Source organism: Salvia splendens, chromosome 14 (assembly GCF_004379255.2).
Source record: "Salvia splendens isolate huo1 chromosome 14, SspV2, whole genome shotgun sequence".
NCBI lineage: Eukaryota > Viridiplantae > Streptophyta > Magnoliopsida > Lamiales > Lamiaceae > Salvia > Salvia splendens.
The window spans coordinates 23,358,100-23,376,328 of NC_056045.1; the positions used below are offsets into that span (position 1 = coordinate 23,358,100).

The window sequence follows — 18,229 nt, forward strand, 5'->3', positions numbered from 1 at the left end:
GTATACCTAAATATTTATATGTAGGTCAATTGCAAACATTATTAAACATAATGTTTTTCCACATTTTTTTTAAGCTAGGAGACATTAGAATTGAAAATACTCCATTTCATTTCATTTTTGCAAAGCACATCAAATACTTTTACAGAAACATATTAAAATATGATGTGAACACAATATGTCCAATCGACAACCCAACCATCACTTGTGTCAGGAACAGTAGAAGTCGCAGCATGCAGCAGGCCGCCACTGTCAGAATGTTCACTCAAATGACCGGAATGCCCTTAGGGGCAATATAGTCAGAAAAAACACGATATGTGATTATGTTTAAGGTTATGGTTGTCTAGCGATATTTTTTTGTTAGGGACCTGCAGTGTTACAAATAGAAAAGCCAGAGACTTTTTATGTAGTTCACTCTTAATTTAAAGGTGCACCTAAGTTGCATTGAAGGCTTCCTAGGCTTGTCACTAATAGGAATTAAATGAATTATCTAAAGCAAAAAAATAAATGCCAATGAACTTTATACGGGACATGGGGTCTTATACTTTTACCTCCACGTCCTTTTTTAAAATTAACTTTTGAATTGTGTAAAGAGAACAATAAAAAGGAAATTAAAAACTTATTCTTTTCAATAATCATCAAACCAGAAAAATAATACCATGAACAAATTTAGGCATGCCGCATGTATATGTAGATAAACAATAAATATTGCATTCATTTGTCATATTAAGTGTTGCATTTATAAGAACACAAGACGTATAAGTGTAATGCACATGAAACAAGTTAAACAGAAAGGAGAGGTGGGGCTGGAAAAAATTTACGTGCAACTAATTTTGTAGATATAAAACACCACTTAATTAATTCTAGTTAAAAACTTATGGTCACCACCCAACTTTTCGGCAAATATATTAGTCCCACTCCCACCCATTAATTTCTCATAATGGACCTTTGATTTATTTTATCCTATTCATATGAACAAGACGTTGCAAAAAAAATTCTCACATCCAGAAATGACAAAACGTGTTAGATTTTGATTGTCGGAAGGAGTAGTAACTTATTTTACGACCTCTGTGTTTGATCTTTTAGGGGAGAAGTGGTTGTGAGATGAGCTTATAGATCTCCACTTGTACGAGAGGAAAAATCATAAAAAAATCAATTATAATTTCTCATTTCATCGTAAGTAACTCGAACCTCGATCGATTGATTGGAGAGAAATGTTTTACCAATTAAACTACATTTTATCATTAATGTACCTCTCAACTACAAGCTAATACTATTATTTATTTATTTATTTTGGTGCTATGTGAATTGGATTAAAAGTATCTATAGCATATAAAATTATAATTTTTTTGTTCATATAGTTAAAAGAACTTTTATCTTTTTTTTGACCGTTATTAGGTGAAACTATAGGAGACTAGGGGAGTTATCAAGGGGACATCTCAAAATTTTAATCCATGTAATGTACTAGTAGTAAAGATTAACCTATGTAGGAGTACTTTATTTGTCCCAAGATAGCTTCATCACTTTTAGTGACGATGTGTTTTAAGGAATTGTTAGTGTGTGATGAGTGGAGAGAGGGAGGTGATTAGATTAAGAGTAACTTTGTAATATTGGTGGGCGTAAGTGGTAATATGCCCAATATTTAAATAGTTTATCGAGTGGGGTAACATCCCGTAATTAGATTAGATGAAAAATATACTAACAAGGACATACTATTAATTACTACCAATTTATTCCTAAAATAATAATGTATTTTGTCTTAAATTTTTTAAAAATATTTTTTAATACATTTTAATCGAACAATTCCTTTATAAACTCTCAATTAAAGTTAATAAAGAATTTGATCGAATAATAAACTAAAAAAAGGCGTCATTCATGATAGTTTCAATTTTAGATGACTAGAGTTCTTATGCGGTGTTGTTTTATGTATTAAATGAAGTAGGATTAAGACATGATAAAATAAAATTGACATAATATTTTCATTTTTAAAAATAAGATAAAAAGAAAATTTTCAGTCATCTTTATTGAAATAGAGAATAATTTACGTACATATAACTCTTTCAATTAATTTCAAGCATTCACGAGAATTTCAAATACTCACGTTATTAACTTTGATATAATTCAGTCTTGCATCACTAAAACTTCCTCCTTTTGTTTCTTAGATATATGTTTATTTGGATGAGGTCACTAATTTGTTGGTTTCGGCCAAAGGGGATTGATCAATATAGTGTGATTGAAGAAATTTAATGTGAACAGAGATTGATGTCAAAATATTCGTTTTCATGAAGTTGTTAATAAGGAGCAACCTTTATGAATGCATGCACTGCTCTGCACATAGTTTTGGTAATATAACATAATAGGAATATTTAATTTATTCTTTTAGCTACCATCTTTATTTAATGCATATTTTTTTCCAATATCCTTGTACGGAATCAAATTTTATTTTAAATAATTGCAAATTTAGTAATTATAAATTCAAAAAACAAGATTATATATGGAGGTTGTTGCGTATTTTAGAATAAAATTTTATGCATAAATATTAAGGTTGACAATCTCCGACACAACACGAAATTCCGACACAAACGCATACAAAATTAATGGATTTGAGTAGCCTTATTCTTTTAGAGTCCTTGTAAGATTTGACTCATTACAAATCCAATTATTTGAGGCTGAGTTGAATTGGATTCGAGTGACTCATTCAAAAGATTCATACTTATGGATTAATTAGTTCATTTTGGTCTTGGAAAAATAGCTCTGTCCATTAATTTTAACATCGTCATTACTTTCAAGAAAAAAAAGACCAAATCATAATATTTTGTCAAACACAATATACTCCCTCCGTTCCATAAGAATATGCACTGTTTCCTTTTTAGTCCGTCCCATAAAAATATGCATTTTCTAATTTTGGAACTCTTTTCATTCTAATGATGCGAGACTCATTTTCCACTAACAATATTTTATTTACTTTTTCTCTATACTTCTCTCTTCTTTTATCAATTTTGTATTAAAACCCGTGACGAACCCAAAGTGCATATTTTTTGAAGACGGAGAGAGTATTAAACTAAAATAATAGAATTATGAAAATAAAATAATAAACGACTGAATTGTGACGCAGTCACGAAGGCAAAGAGGAAAAGGTTTAATGGTAGTTGGTTCGTCGGTGGGACGGAAAAACGGGGCACATTAAAAGGACAGCTACAAGACAACAAAAAGGGCCCTCTTACCCTACAATACGTGTCTGTCTCTCACTGGTTCCCCACCTATATAACCAATCTCTGTCCATACCATTTTATTCTCTTGTCTTACACCATTGAAATACTCCATATATATATATATATGCATCAAATTTATTATATTCTCCCCTATATAGGATCTCACAATTTGGGCTCTACTGCAAGCTAAGCCTTATATAGCAAATAAATTATGTTACACTATTTACAATTCATTGTAAATTATGATATCAGAAGTTTTCAAACAAAAATAAAGGTGCGACTTTGCAAAATCGATTATTGGGGGATATTTTTATTTATTTATTTCTGTAATGACTCGGATTTTAGTTTAATTTTCACCTAAATCTGGCATGAGAGTCCATTCATCATGCATATGGTGCGATCTCTTCTTCTTTTTATAATTTTTATTAAAGAAAATAGATACTAGTATTCAGACTAAGAGATATTCAATCATCTTATCCATTGGACTAAGAGATATAAAAATTAAAAATTTCTGAATTTTATGAAATATGTTACAAATATAGTTCAAAATAGAAAAAGAAATTGTTGCAAATACATTGGTACCCAAAACTCAAAAGGCCCAAATAGGCTAATAGCGTATTATTAGTCCTGTGTTTAATCGTGGCTTTTTGACTCTATATATTTGAAAGTCCAAAAAAGAGTCTAACTTCACCAAATTAAGGCATATCAGTTATCCTTAATAGGTCTTTTAAAGGCAGTAGCCTATTTATGAAATCAATTAGATATGCTCCTTAATAGTAATAGGCTAATTGTTTATCAAACAAATAAATTAAACTTTGTTTTTTATACATCTAATTTGTACATGCTTGTAACATATAATAATATCTCACAATATGTTTTAACATCATTAAAGTTCACAAATTACATAAATATCAAAGTTGATTTTTCTTTTCCCCTTTGACTTGACAATAACTAAGACTCTCTGACTAATTTTATACTCCCTCCGTCCACGAAAAATAGAACACATTGTGAATTACACGAGTTTTAATGTGAAATTGGTAAAGTAAGAGAGAAGGGAAAAAAGTAAGAGGAATATGTGATCCATATTATTAGTAAGAGAGAAGGGAAAAAAGCAAGAGAGATTTAAATGTGCTCTATTTTTCATGGACAACCAAAAATGGCAAATGTGCTCTATTTTTCGTGGACGGATGGAGTAAATAGTAGTTAGTATATCTTCAAAAGCACCCATAATTTACAGCAAACAAGAAAGCTGCTTTGGAGATCATACATGCGTTCAACACCACAAAAAAATCTTTCAAAACTAAGACTGAGTTAGCTCCTCCTCACCAGCAGATATCACTGCAAAGCATACCACCCAGTTTTTCAACCAACCATATCTACGTCTCCTTCGTTATAGATAAATCCAACGATGCAAGAAGATGCTCTATTCTGAGAGGATAATCCCGAGCTGCGTACTGGAACATGACCTGAAACAAGTCAATGACATGAATACATGCTTTAGAATGTTCTTGAAACAAGCAGTATCCATTTGCAGAACACGCGAGAGAGGACTGAAAATAAAAATCTGTATCCAGTCACTTGTCTGATACCCATATCCATGATCAATAACAGTCTGAAATAGGATTTTACTTGTTATGTACCGTCATTCGCAATGTACTTGAAATATTCTAAACAAACAAACAATTTTTCAGTGATGAATAAATTCAACTCCAATAAAAATTGCTTGATCTTTATGGTGACAAGTTATGCACAAAAAGTTTGTAAGATCATATTTTGGATCAACGAAATGCAGTGACATAGTTATCCAGTTTATGTAGAAGTGAAAACGTGAATACAAAGAAAACCAGTTTATATTGTCCACTTACCATCGACAAACTATCAGCAAATGCTCGAGCACGGTTAGGTTTCCCAAGATAGTTAAGATCCGCTCTTTCTAGTTTCCCATCTTTGAAACATAAAGGCCCTTCATTGATGGAAAAACATAGGAGATCACTAGTCCAAATTCCTGTCTGAAAAGTTTAAATCAGTAGTGTTCCCATCTTCCACATCTTGTTTTTTTAGAACTTTTCCCATTGTATTTGTACAATGGGAAAAAAATACATAAAGCCCTAAATATCAGCAATTTCTGCCAAAGTAGTAAACATATTGCAGTGGCTGACATGGATATTTTGTTTGCCTTTCTAGTTTATCTACAACAGCCATAGTGGAGTTCAATTAAAGCTATTTCTAGCTTTGAAAGGTAGAAATATAAAATTTATTAGAAGTTTCTAGCTTTATCAAGGTCTTTTATATTAACTTATCAATCAACCTCTGGAAATGAATTTCATTTTTTAAATTCAGTCATGTACAATGGCAGAAACTTCTTTACTTATGTAATATGAGAAAAAAATTCTAACAAACATTTTCATCGAAATCATTGTCCAGGCAACCAAATATAACAGGAGGATATCGAAGGTAGCCAGTCTCCCGTAATCTAGTAGCTCCAAGTCTCCAACACTAACTGATAATTGAACACCGGGGAATGTTGGATTTACAGAAATGTCCCGCCATTTACTTCTTAATAGTAATTGTTAAACATGTTTCGGAAGCATATTGTACATGCAATGTATTAAGATGATAATGCAGAAATACTACTCACTAAATAAATGTATTAAGATGATATTGCAGAAATACTACTCACTAAATAACTTTTCTAGAATCATCTGACAGAAATGTCGGTATAAAAGCGGTTCCTTGCACAAGAAAATATACAGAGAAAAAAGTAAAAACATGTAAATGCAATGATTTCTTCTTTTGTGACTTTACTTGCTGAGAATCTATCAGAGTAGATGAATGTTACATATTCTTTTCTTTGATAATTTACTCTATATCAACATGGGGGCGATAACAATAAACAGCCCATAAATGGTAGAAAGGGTTGAATGCAAGACTGCCCTTCGAGTAAGCTTGCCTATCTATTTCAAACCTCATATTATGAAGCAGGATACTGAAATAGACCTTATAAAGTGCAACAAGAAGCTCTGACATAATATTCTATGCATTGAAGCAAGTGATAAGATAAAGATATACATGTTGCTGATTCGAAATCTTTCCATTACTAGCTTCTGTACCAAGAACATATTGGCTACAACTCTCATCCTTCCAGACTAATACCAAAAGGGGTATTTCCTGATTCATAATGTGCATGTCTGAGAGAATCAGAATTAATGATCAGAAATCGAGAAGAAAGAGAATGCACCACAAAAAGCTCTATAAGAAAATTGGGCAAGTCTATTCCTACTTGTGAAGGTTATCATTTACTTTTTGTTTGTTTAGTCAACTCTCGTTTTTTTCTCTCCGTTTCACATCTGCATTAAGGAGGCGTTTACTTTGACTGAACTGAAGGATGGATTGATAACCATAAACCTAGCTATTACAGTGTGTACTTTGTCGAATTAATTAATTTGAACTTCATTAAACTTCTTATCAATCAAAGTAAATACCTAAGAAAATTGTGTTAGTCTATTTCTAGTAGTGAAGGTTGTTTGTAACCCTTTCCTTCTTTCTGTGATTCTATCCTAGTCCTTTGATCTTTTTCATTCTGGTCATGCAACAAAGTTGGACAAAAAATGGCTCAGCACACAGAAGAGGTTTATTTGGTGAAAAAACTATATGCAAAAAAAAAAACCATATGCAGCTCATATACCAAATAAGTGATTACAAAAGAAATACTGATTCTACGGCTCTACCAGTCGTAAGAAAAGATGAAGAAAATCTCACTTATTGTTGAACAAGAGCCCATCCTTCACATAAGACACTGGCCCAGTATAAGCTGCTTTTAGACCCTCCTTGTCGCAGTTGTATATGAGCAGAGTCATGAACCTGCATTCATGGTAAGGTGAAGGATCATTGCAAGCTTCAGAATCAGCAAGCTTGCTGCTCAACCAGAAAAATCTGAACTCGGTGGTGCATTCATACATTGGCATTCCAGCCCAGCAAACCATGTCAATTACGTAGTGAGTGTGATCAGCTTGCAGTCACGTTATGTAACACTAACACATCACATCGTATGACACATTCAACGAATAAGACCATGAGAGGACGAGAAATCTACTACCTCGTGAAATATACAGTCAAGTATACAATAAGATTGGCCAGACCTGCTGCTATTATTGGTACTGGCACCATTGGGTAAAGCAGATGGAAAACGATGCAGCAAACAACCATTTCGTAACCTACTAACCGTTACACTGTTAGATGACACCACAAACAATGTTTCCCAGCCGGTCTAGCACATACATACACCTTCACAAAATTCGGAATATGCACCTTCATAAGCACATCAGATATTTCAGCAAACCTTCAAATAAATGCAGGTATCTATTTTGCCATTCAATCGACAAAGGTTCCTCTAATTTCAACATTTCATGCTATAAAATTGAAAATATCTCCACAAACTGAATGAGATTATTAGAATCACATATAATTTAGTTCCTCTTTTTTTAAAGCAAGCAATCTTCAATCTTGTTTGACAAAATAATAAGGACATGGATTCATAATCGCATGTAAACAAAAGACAGTGAGAAGAATTGAAGTAAAAGTGGATCAAATAAGGAGATAGCTAAGCAGCAAATACCAGTCCGAATTCAAGCGGTCCGGAACATCGATCATCCATTCTGCTTCGTGAACCATCGCCGAGCTTCGAATCCTCTTAGGGTTGACTGCTTCTCTATCACCAAAACTGGCCGACGATTTCAAAATCGGAATCGGGCGCGGCAGAGTCGTTTTGAAGGGAGAAAGAGATCTCCCGCCGCCTGTGTTGATCGGAGATTGCAGCGCGTTTGAAGGGGCGGGGCATGGTGGTTGCAGAAAGTTCTACAGAAGAAAATTATGAAGATTTGAGAAATTTTGAGAGATCAAAATTTGAAAGCAAAGCAATTAAGCATCACATTTTGATGACTGTGCTTTGTTTAAACTGTTGATGATGATTTTGGTTGTGAATTTGTGATGCTTCATTTCATTCCATTCAAAATCCAAGAAACGTTCAAATTAGAATAGAATGCCGCAAAAATTTAAATTCCTATTTCGCTTCTTATATATCAAATTTTTATTAGAATGCTTAATTATGTAATTACTTGCAAAAAAATGGTCCACTTTAAAATTAAAATTGATGTTTTAATATGTTTCTCTTTTGTTTTACACACGAGACCGCGTATGAATTATTCTAACCAATATCTAATGAACTGAATTAAAACAATATTATTACAATTGACACAACAAACTATGTTATGTAATGGAGTATAAAGACATACAATGTAACCACTAATTATATTACTGTGTAAAAAAATATTTATATAAGATAAAAAAAATGTTTTATATATGATTCAAAATTCAATTTTGTATATGTAACGCCAACAAATAAAATGAAAGCCTACTCATATAAACCAATATACTCTCAACATTCTTATATGAATTATAAATCTATAATTCTCTATTTCGATTGTAGTTTTATCTTTATGTATTTTTCTTATTAGATAAATTTCATTCAATTTATAATTTGGTCTTTAGTAAAAATTTTAGGATGATTTCTTTTTCTCCTTTTAAAAGACTTACTGTAAAATAGATAAACAGAAGCCTCTAATTATATGAAAAGTTAACAGGAAAGGGAATTGTGAAAATCAAAGTTGTTGGATATTTAGTAAAAATTAATTTTTGGTGCAGGAGAACACTTTATAACAAAATAATAATTATATTCATATGATCTTGAAATTTAATATTGCTATTAAAAAAACAATGGGATGAAAAATTCTGTGAAAAGCAATTGAATTATATGTAATAAAAAAAGTAAATTACAATAAAAATATATACAAGTATACTTTCAGTTTATTTTATTGACCTTAAGTAAGTAATATTAGTGGAAAATAAAAAATATTTAGAGATCACTCTTAATTCCAAAGTAGACCATTTTCGCAACTAATTGTACAAAGGGCATCCCATGTTTTTATTCTTCATAATTGGAATATTTTGGCGACCATAAACTATAGTTAATCCACGATTTTATCATCTAATCGGAAACGTGGATGTTTATTTTCTACACATTGTAATTTGTAGTGAGTATGAATATTCCCATTAGACAAAGGATTTATAATATGTGTTTCATGTTTGGAGACTTAAAATATTAAATTTCAAAGATAAAAAAAGAGAACCACATTTGTCAGATACAAAAAAAAAAACAGCCCCAAAAGAGTTATTGAATGTTGTCTGGTGCCCAAAAGTGATGGTCCCAATTTTCATAACAAGAGAGCCACAATAATTAGTTAGAATAACCCATACACGTTTCTTCAAAACTAAACACAATGGTCCTCATCAATTCGCTTTCTTCCCCAAACATACAATATGGGGCACTTGGACCACTTATGTTGTCTAACAAACTCATCATTCTCAACAAAATAAATATCAATTCCATCCATCATTACCGACCACAACCAATGCCCATAACTTTTATCTTCATTTTCATGTTCTTCTTTACTCGTTTTCGATATCCCTTGTGCCTTGAATATTCTTTTTCATACATATCATCGTTTTAGTATTTTTAAGAAACAAAAGATTTGCAATGAGAGTAGAATAGTAGTAAGGTCACATTAGATGGAGTCTTACACAATGTCATAGTAGTAGTAGTAGTAGTTACTAGTTACAACCTTTGCAAACCAGACTAATTAGGCAAATAAAATAACTAATTTAAAGGTAAGTAGATCCCATGAAATTTACAAAAATAACCTTAGATTAATAAAGATTTGCAAAAACTCCAAGTTAGCTTCTTCCATGGCCTAATTCCAAGATGAAAATCTGTGTATGGTGAGAAGAAGTCATCTGGCAATATCATAACTCTGGGAGTAGCCTAGCTGCTGCTCTATCTCCCAGCTCAGTTTCGAAGCTACTCTCTCGTGGCGCGGAACGTATTCCTACACATCACCAAAACAGAATGTTAAAGTCAATTAGTAGCAATGTGAGCAAAGGGCAAGAAAAGTCAATACCTCTAGCTTCTTCACAAGCTCTTTGGCTGTTGGTGCAGACACAATGATGTGGCGGGCGTTGGGGCTGATGAAGCCCTCCTCGACTGCTTTGTCGATAAATGAGAGCAACGAGTTGTAGTATCCATCCACGTTCAGCAAACCTACCTGCAAAATGAGTATCATAGATAGCCCCCCTTTAGTGTCTTGGCCTGGCCAGTTTTAAGGATCAATTATTTTAGAGTTCGAAATGAATAGTACCGGCTTGTCATGGATCCCGAGCTGAGCCCATGTTATAACTTCAAGCAGTTCCTCCAGAGTTCCATAACCACCTGTCCAATAATCAATTGGTTGATGATCAATGATCAACACAAAACAATTTCAAATACTATACAACCATGAATTGGTTGTGGCAAACCTGGTAAGGCAATAAAAGCATCAGAATGCTTAGCCATTTCTGCTTTCCTTTGATGCATGTCTGCAACTGCCTTCACTTTCCCTACTGTTTGTCCAGTTAACTGCCAAAAAAAAGTACTACAAAATTCCATAAAGCAAGCAAGCAAATGTGTGTGTGTGTACTATTCCAGAAAATTGAAACTGAAGTTCTAACTTCAACAACTGTAGAAGCATTTGTTGATAGAAAAATACAACAGAAGACAGGAAATAAGGGATGAACAGAAATGGAAAATTCAGAGAGAGAATTTGGGAGTCCAAAAATGTGTAGATTTTTACAAAAACAAATCTCTGCAGTATAGTCAGGATAAGGTTAGCAACAACAAAGGACCTTTCACTTCATCAGAAAAGCAAGAAACATGTGGCCCTAATGTCATTCAAAGAAAACAAACACAAACCAACAACAACCATCAAAGACACTGAAATCAAGAATTTATCAAGAATTGCAGGAGTAGTAAATTTCTTCTAAATAAAATGTGGTTTCAAGAATTGTTCAAACACCACAACAGACATACCTCTCGAGGCATGAGCGTCTTGGGAATCACTCTGCAAATGGGGACAATAACAAGACAAAAATCAGTTTTTAGTGAGGAAAAATGCAAGACCAAATATTGTTGGTTTTCATTTTTCAACAGAGGTGATTAAAAGAGGCTTATCCTGACCCAGTGACGTGGCAGCCACCGTCGTGGACAGCCTGAGAAACCAGCCCCATTAGGCCTATGCTGCCTCCTCCATACACTAGATCAATGCTCCTTGAAACCTTGAAACTCACCCCAAACATGTTAGGAATTTTCTGACTTCAAAAACAGAGCAAAATGTAACAAGAATCAAAACAGAGGGTCAGGGAGTGTGGCCTTTTTTAGGTGTGCATTCAGATTATATGTTTCTACCTTTTTAAGGAAGAGAAGAAATGTTCTCTGCCATCTCCATGAAATGTCTCAATAGTCATTTCAATATAGAGAGAGAAGAAAAGATATTGTACATTATTTATTGCTTGAAAAAGACTCGATGTACGAACACATTTGCATGAAAACAAAACCAAAAAATTGCTCATCAGAAACAGAGGATTGAATTATTGCAAAAAAAAAAATACCAAAACGTTGCCGAGTTCAATCGCAGCTTCTTGATAGCTAACTTTGTTGCCTTGGCTACTCCCACAGAAGACGCAAATCGTCTTAAACTTTGATGTTTTCACTTCACTCTCTCTCTCCATTTTTTTTTTCTCCCTTCTCTCTCTGTTCTGTCTTTTATCTGTAAACGTGAATGTGAGTCACAGCTTCAAATAAAAGAAACAAACTTTCTTCAAAGGCCATCTCTAATTCTCTTCTACACACTCTATATATACACCACCACCACTATCTTTCTCTCTATTTTTATGAGAGAGAGAGAGAGAACACAAGTTTCATACGGAATCCATATGCTTCATCTTTATTGGCGCTTCACTAATTAAATTAGAGCCTAATTCATTTACAAATGCAAAAATAACTGCATTGGGGCCTGCCACGTGTCAATCACTTCATTCTTTTTACACAATTCAAAATTAATAATTAGAATTTCGGAAATTCATTGACCCAGCCAGACATGGTGTGTGCAAATTGAAATAATATGTGGGGGTTTCAAATTTTATTTAGGTTCTTAAAAGTTTCAATTGCATTTTGAAAGTACAATGTGAAGAATGAGATTCTTCTGAAGTAATAACCCTAAAGGCTAGAGCCAATTAAAAATAATTAATTACAAAAGAAAAACGGTGTCACGATATTTATTATACAAAGATTAATTAGAGTTAATTAGTTGAAAAAATGTACGGGCTCTGCTCCGATTCCTTAAATACAAACTTTTACAATCTTAGTTATTTTCTTTCTATTTTACTTTATAATAAAATTGAAGTTGACTATTTGAAACGAAAATATAAACAGCGGCATTCGTTACTTAAAATAAACGTACGGTTGTTTTAGGGGTAAATACATAACTCATACAAAAAATTTCATCATTGTTTTACAATTGTGTGTCACATAAGTACAAAGTTAACGTCGTTTAAATAAAAATAACGGAACGTATTAATATGAAATATTTTGTTTCATATTAATACAGTGAAACATTTATCCTGTTGTTTTATACTCCTGTTGAATAGAGTTAGAGGTATCTGTGGCTACTAAGTTAGCTTTAATTGTTGCTACTAAAGTTAAAGTAGACTTCTACTTGCAATACCATCGACGTATTTCTTTAACTCAACATTTTTTAAAATAGTTAAATTAGATTATAAATCTAAAATTACGGTTTTGTAAGAGTATCATTTGTAAGTAGTAGTATTAATTTTTTCTTTGTTAAGCACTCTCAAGTTCCTAAAGCACAAAACAGCCATTTACTTACTTCCAAAGAAACTTACTCCAATTTTTTGTACTAGTATTTTTACTTTTAAAGAAAAGAAAACATGAAAAATGTCATTTGTGTCTGATCCCACTTGAAGGAAGATAGCAGCATTGGGATTGTGGTAAAAGATAAAAAACTTTTTCATATCGACTGTAAAAACATCACAATCATGGGGTTCTTATTTTTACCTGAGTTAATTTATTGTCTAAACTAAACAATATGAGAGGGAGAGGGAGAGGGATGGGCAAGGGGAGATGGGTAAAATTTAAGAAATCAGATGTGGTCACTGGTCACCATAGAGCACTGTGCATCATCATAACTTTACAATTACTACTATAATATTTTATATTTTTATATATTCGTGCGGTTATACATTGAGACCTTTATGCTCCATTCATAGGAAACATTTTATTTTTATTTGATGCGACGCCATTCCTCACACTTAGCATGATGTCCCTCATCCCACTTTTTTAATGTTGTGTTAACCATTCATTTGATACACGACTAAGGTTGAATCCCATCCATTAAATTAAAATATAGTACGTACAAGACTTTGATTTAATTAAATTGTGTATGTGTATAGTTTCGTTGGAACATTATTATATAAATAAAGTTGTCCAAAATATAATAAACCTAAATAAATAAAATTAAAATTAAAAATACTTTATTACTGAATTCTCTTTATTTTAATATTGAATGTATCTTATTAAACAAACTTATGGGATACATTATTTCTATGGCACTGAATTTGCATTATTATAACATTGAACTTATATTATAACAACGCAAAGTGTGTAAACTGAGCCATATCTCGCAAGGTTAGGGAGATTACTATTACTTATCAATGTGTTAATTGACATAATTACCCCTGGCATATAATAGTATCAAACAGTTTGATGTTGAGTTAGTATTTCATTCATTTGAGGTATTATTTCTTTTTTTTCTGCCCTATTTTACCCTTTACAGCCTCAATGGCACTACTGGCATTTTCATTTTGAATTCATCACCTTCTCAATCTGTTGTGCCTTCTATCTAAGAAAAAATGAAGCAACCGAATAAAATAAAAATCAAAACTTTAGAAAATGTTTAAGATCAAAACTATGTAATGAAATAAGAAAGATGAAAGTTACCGCGAACAAAAGAGAGAGAGAATAGAGAGGAGAGAAGTTGAAAAGTTAAAACATACGAATATCATATACTTTCAATAACTCTACAAATTAATAATTAGACATGTAGACCTGTAGGAAATAACTAGAAAATAAACCCTAATTTAGTAGAAATTTTTTTTTTATATCTTTCCATCTACTAATTCTACTAACTAGAAAATAAATAAATACCAAAAGAAACTTGTTTAGCCTCCAAGTCTTGTATGCATCAAGACACCTCGGGTGCAATTTATTTTCATGAAACACCGCAAATATATATCATATATTGTTCAAAGATCAGTTGCAGTTCACTCACTCCATGAACTAAATGGGAGAAATTGAAATTAAATAAATGAAATAAAGTCCTTTTTATCCGTTCTATAGGGTTCAAGGACAAATTGTAAAATAAAGACAGGTTTAGATATTTTTCATTTTTTAAATACTTTGAAGACATTTATCCTTATTCAGGAATTTCAAGGATGCAAAAGTAGATCTTTCAAAGACTATTTTTAAAATTCACTCTTTAATTAATCTATTAGTTAAATAAACCTAAAATATTGTTTGCAATACGAATTGTTGGATAAGAAGATGAGTAGTTTAGTCCAATAATAGATTAGGAAAATTACACAAAGTTACTATGTATGATTGTATATACATTATAGTAGATTGTTGTTTTATCAATAATTTTAAATCTTAAAACAAACAAAACGTTGCTTACTACTCCATGTATCGCCATCTTATCACGCATAGTAAAAGTGTACACCACACATTATCTTCTTTAACAAATTAGCTAGAAGTAGCATATGTGGGTGGTACCACATCACCTAACTCTAATTTTGGCATTTTCTTGATTTCCTAATTCATGGACTTCCAAATATAATACTCCATCCATCATTAATAATTACTCAGCATAAGTTTTAAAAAATGTAATAGAAAGTAGATCGAAAAAATTAGTAATATATGGCACTACAAAAAAAGAGCGTTTACCGAGCACCTTAAACAGTGCTCGGCAACATTCCGAGCACAATCGAAGGTGCTCGGCAATATCATAAATCGGGTTGTTAACTTGCGAGCAATACTGAGCACGGTCAACGTGCTCAGTTTGGCAATTTAAGTCAGGGAACTATGAGGTACCGAAAATTGCTCGAGTCTATGAAATCTTTTTCAAACACACGAGCACCAGGAGCACCATATATGTGCTTGTAACATTCCAACCACCACAATGTGCTCGCCTATAAAAACTTGTTCAATCATGCAATGTATGCTAAGATAAAATAGTAGTAGTACTAAAATTTTGAATTTATATGCAGTTTATTAAAGTTTTTTTATCTAAAGACTAAGAGCATCAGTAGTGGCGCGGAATTCCCAACGGAATTTCCCGCGAAATTTCCAAAAACACCTCCTGCCACGTCATACGTACGGACTTCCCACTGCACTGCCACGTCATAAGGACTTCCCACTGCACATTGGCGGACATCCCCAAGGACTTTCCCGAAAGACTTCGCACAATTAAAAAAACCACAAATTCACAAATTAAACAATTTCCGGAATTAAACAATTTACGGAATTAAAATTTCGATACAAATAGGGAAAAATTCCATTAAATAAAAAAAAGAAAAGTACATTTCACCAAATTAAAAAAACATTTCAATAATTAAAAACTACATCAACGATGACCCCTCCGCTGCCATACTTCTTTAATAATATCTATCAATATGTAGAAATAAAAAAAATTAATGCAATAAACGGAAATTTCGCGCGGACGTCCGTGGGAGTCAACGCAATGGCGGACGTCCGCACGCCCACCGCGACGGAATTCCGCGTAACGCCGCGGAACTGCGGTGTCCTCGGCGGAATTCCGTATCCGTACATACCATGCACAATGGCGGACGTCCGCTGCGGAATTTCGGCACGTCGGGACGGACGCCACCATTGCTGATGCTCTAATAATAGCTTTATTTAGATTGTACGATTTTGCACTAGCTAACTTGTTACATTAAGTTAGATTGTACTAGTACTACTTTTTATTCATTTTTCATTATTCAAATTTCGTTAGAGCATGCACAACGGAGAGCAAGCGCTCGTCCGACCGTCCGTGCCAACGGCGCGGCACCGCTGTCCGCCGCTGCGCTCTTGCCGCTGGAACGGCGCTGCTCGATGCATCCAGCACGTCCGTGCCAGTGAGCAGGCGACGTGGCAGCGTGTGATTGGCCAACGGCATATCCGTTGGAAAATCATTTTTAATTTTTTTTAAAAATAAAAAATAATACCAAAAAATAAAAAAATTATTTCCCAATCCAAAAAATGGCCGTTTTTTTGCCCGTTTTCTGTATTTTTTTGATTTTTTTTCCCCCAAAATCATCTATAAATACACACATTCATCATCCATTTTTCATATCAAACCATCTCTCATTCATCTCTCATTCATATTTTTCATACAACTTATCTACACCTTCATCTCTCACTCAAAACCTCAAACGGATTTCACTCATCTCATTGCGGAAGCGGAGCGCGAAGAACAAGAATACTACGAACAACATCGTGCCGCTTATGAAGCATATGTCGCAGCGAATACTCCCGCTCCTCCTCCTCAACCAACTAGATCAACTCGCCGCTACATCCATCGTGACCGGGAGGGAGCCCACGATAGGCTCGTTGCCGACTATTTTGCCGACCCGCCGTGGTTTCCGGAAGATTACTTTAGGCTCCGTTTTCACATATCAAAGCGCTTGTTTATGCGTATTGTCAACACATTGTCCGCTCGTATTGAATTCTTCCAAACAGGTCCAGATGCAGTCGGTCGGCAAAGTCTCTCGGTGTTGCAGAAGTATACGTGTGCCATCCGACAACTCGCTACTGGGCAAACGGCCGACCTCTTCGACGAGTATTTGCATGTCGGTGAGTCCACTGGAATCCTTTGTCTTAAATTTTTTACAAAGGCATTCATACAGCTTTCGGTGATGAATTCCTTCGGGCACCCACCACCGATGATTGCCAACGGTTTCTTCGTCTTCACGAATCAGTCCATGGCTTTCCCAGAATGCTTGGCAGCATTGACTGCATGCGTTGAAGGTGGAAGAATTGCCCGACTGCTTGGAGGGGGCAACACTTAAGCGGCCACAAAGGCGGCGGCCCAACACTTATCCTTGAAGCGGTCGCCGACTACCGCCTATGGATTTGGCATGCATATTTCGATGTTGCCGGATCCAACAACGACTTGAACGTGCTCTATTCTTCACCTCTCTTCAATGATGTGTTGAATGGTGTAGCACTGGCAATCGACTTCACCGTCAACGGAAATGTATACCACATGGGTTACTATCTCGCCGATGGTATCTACCCAAGGTTGTCAACTTTCGTGAAGACGCTCAGCAACCCGCAAGACCCGAGACGGGTTCTTTTTACGCAGCGTCAAGAGTCCGCGCGGAAAGACGTCGAAAGAGCCTTTGGGGTCCTTTAAGCCCGATTCAACATTGTGAAGGCCCCGGCTTGGCTGTGGTACGTGAAAAATATCACCGACATCATGTACACGTGTATTATCTTACACATCATGATTATAGCCGACGAAGGACTGAGGGCGGCTAGCTTCTACGACGAGGATGAAGCCGGAAGCTCAAGCGCAAGGTCTCCCCCACGCCGAGGTGTGCATACGAAGGTGGGTGAGAGGATCGAAACAAGGCACACAATGCGCGATATCCGAACCCACGTTGAGCTACAAGAAGACCTAATCAAACACATGTGTGCGAAATTCGGCCACGAGTAGTGGGTTTTTTAATTTTATGAATTTAATTATGTAATTTTTAATTTTTAGGAGTTTAATTATGAAATTTTTAATTTTTAGGATTCTAATTATGTAATTTTTATTTTTTAGGATTTTAATTATGTAATTTTTAATGTAATTTGTAATATTATTCCGGGTACGTGTAATGTATTTTAATTTTGTGGAAATGTTTTTATTTAAATTGAATAATGGAATGGTGGGACCATTGTGCTCGTCGTTACGGAAGAGCACGACTGTAGGTGTTGTGCTCTTACCTAAGAGCAGGCAGAAAAAGTGGGGTCG

At 34.2% G+C, this 18,229-nt stretch overlaps 1 protein-coding gene and 1 pseudogene across 3 annotated transcripts; both read right to left on the reverse strand.

The window, feature by feature from the left end:
* Window positions 1–4,070: 4,070 nt before the first annotated feature.
* On the reverse strand, window positions 4,071–7,225 carry LOC121764374 (annotated as a pseudogene).
* A 2,577-nt stretch (window positions 7,226–9,802) lies between these two features.
* On the reverse strand, window positions 9,803–12,044 carry LOC121763218 (cytokinin riboside 5'-monophosphate phosphoribohydrolase LOG1-like). Of its 3 annotated transcripts, none has more exons than XM_042159171.1 (7): window positions 11,745–12,044; window positions 11,314–11,411; window positions 11,167–11,197; window positions 10,617–10,716; window positions 10,460–10,530; window positions 10,223–10,366; window positions 9,803–10,150 (listed from the first exon to the last, which is right to left on the reverse strand). In XM_042159171.1, the coding sequence occupies exons 1-7, from the start codon at window positions 11,862–11,864 to the stop codon at window positions 10,055–10,057; spliced, it is 660 nt and encodes a 219-aa protein (XP_042015105.1). In that variant the 5' UTR covers window positions 11,865–12,044; the 3' UTR covers window positions 9,803–10,054. The 3 variants fall into 3 exon arrangements, with proteins under 3 accessions (XP_042015105.1, XP_042015104.1, XP_042015106.1); XM_042159170.1 differs by lacking the exon at window positions 11,745–12,044 and adding an exon at window positions 11,542–11,714 and having other exon boundaries at window positions 11,314–11,448; XM_042159172.1 differs by lacking the exon at window positions 11,745–12,044 and adding an exon at window positions 11,542–11,706.
* Between the last annotated feature and the right edge of the window lie 6,185 nt (window positions 12,045–18,229).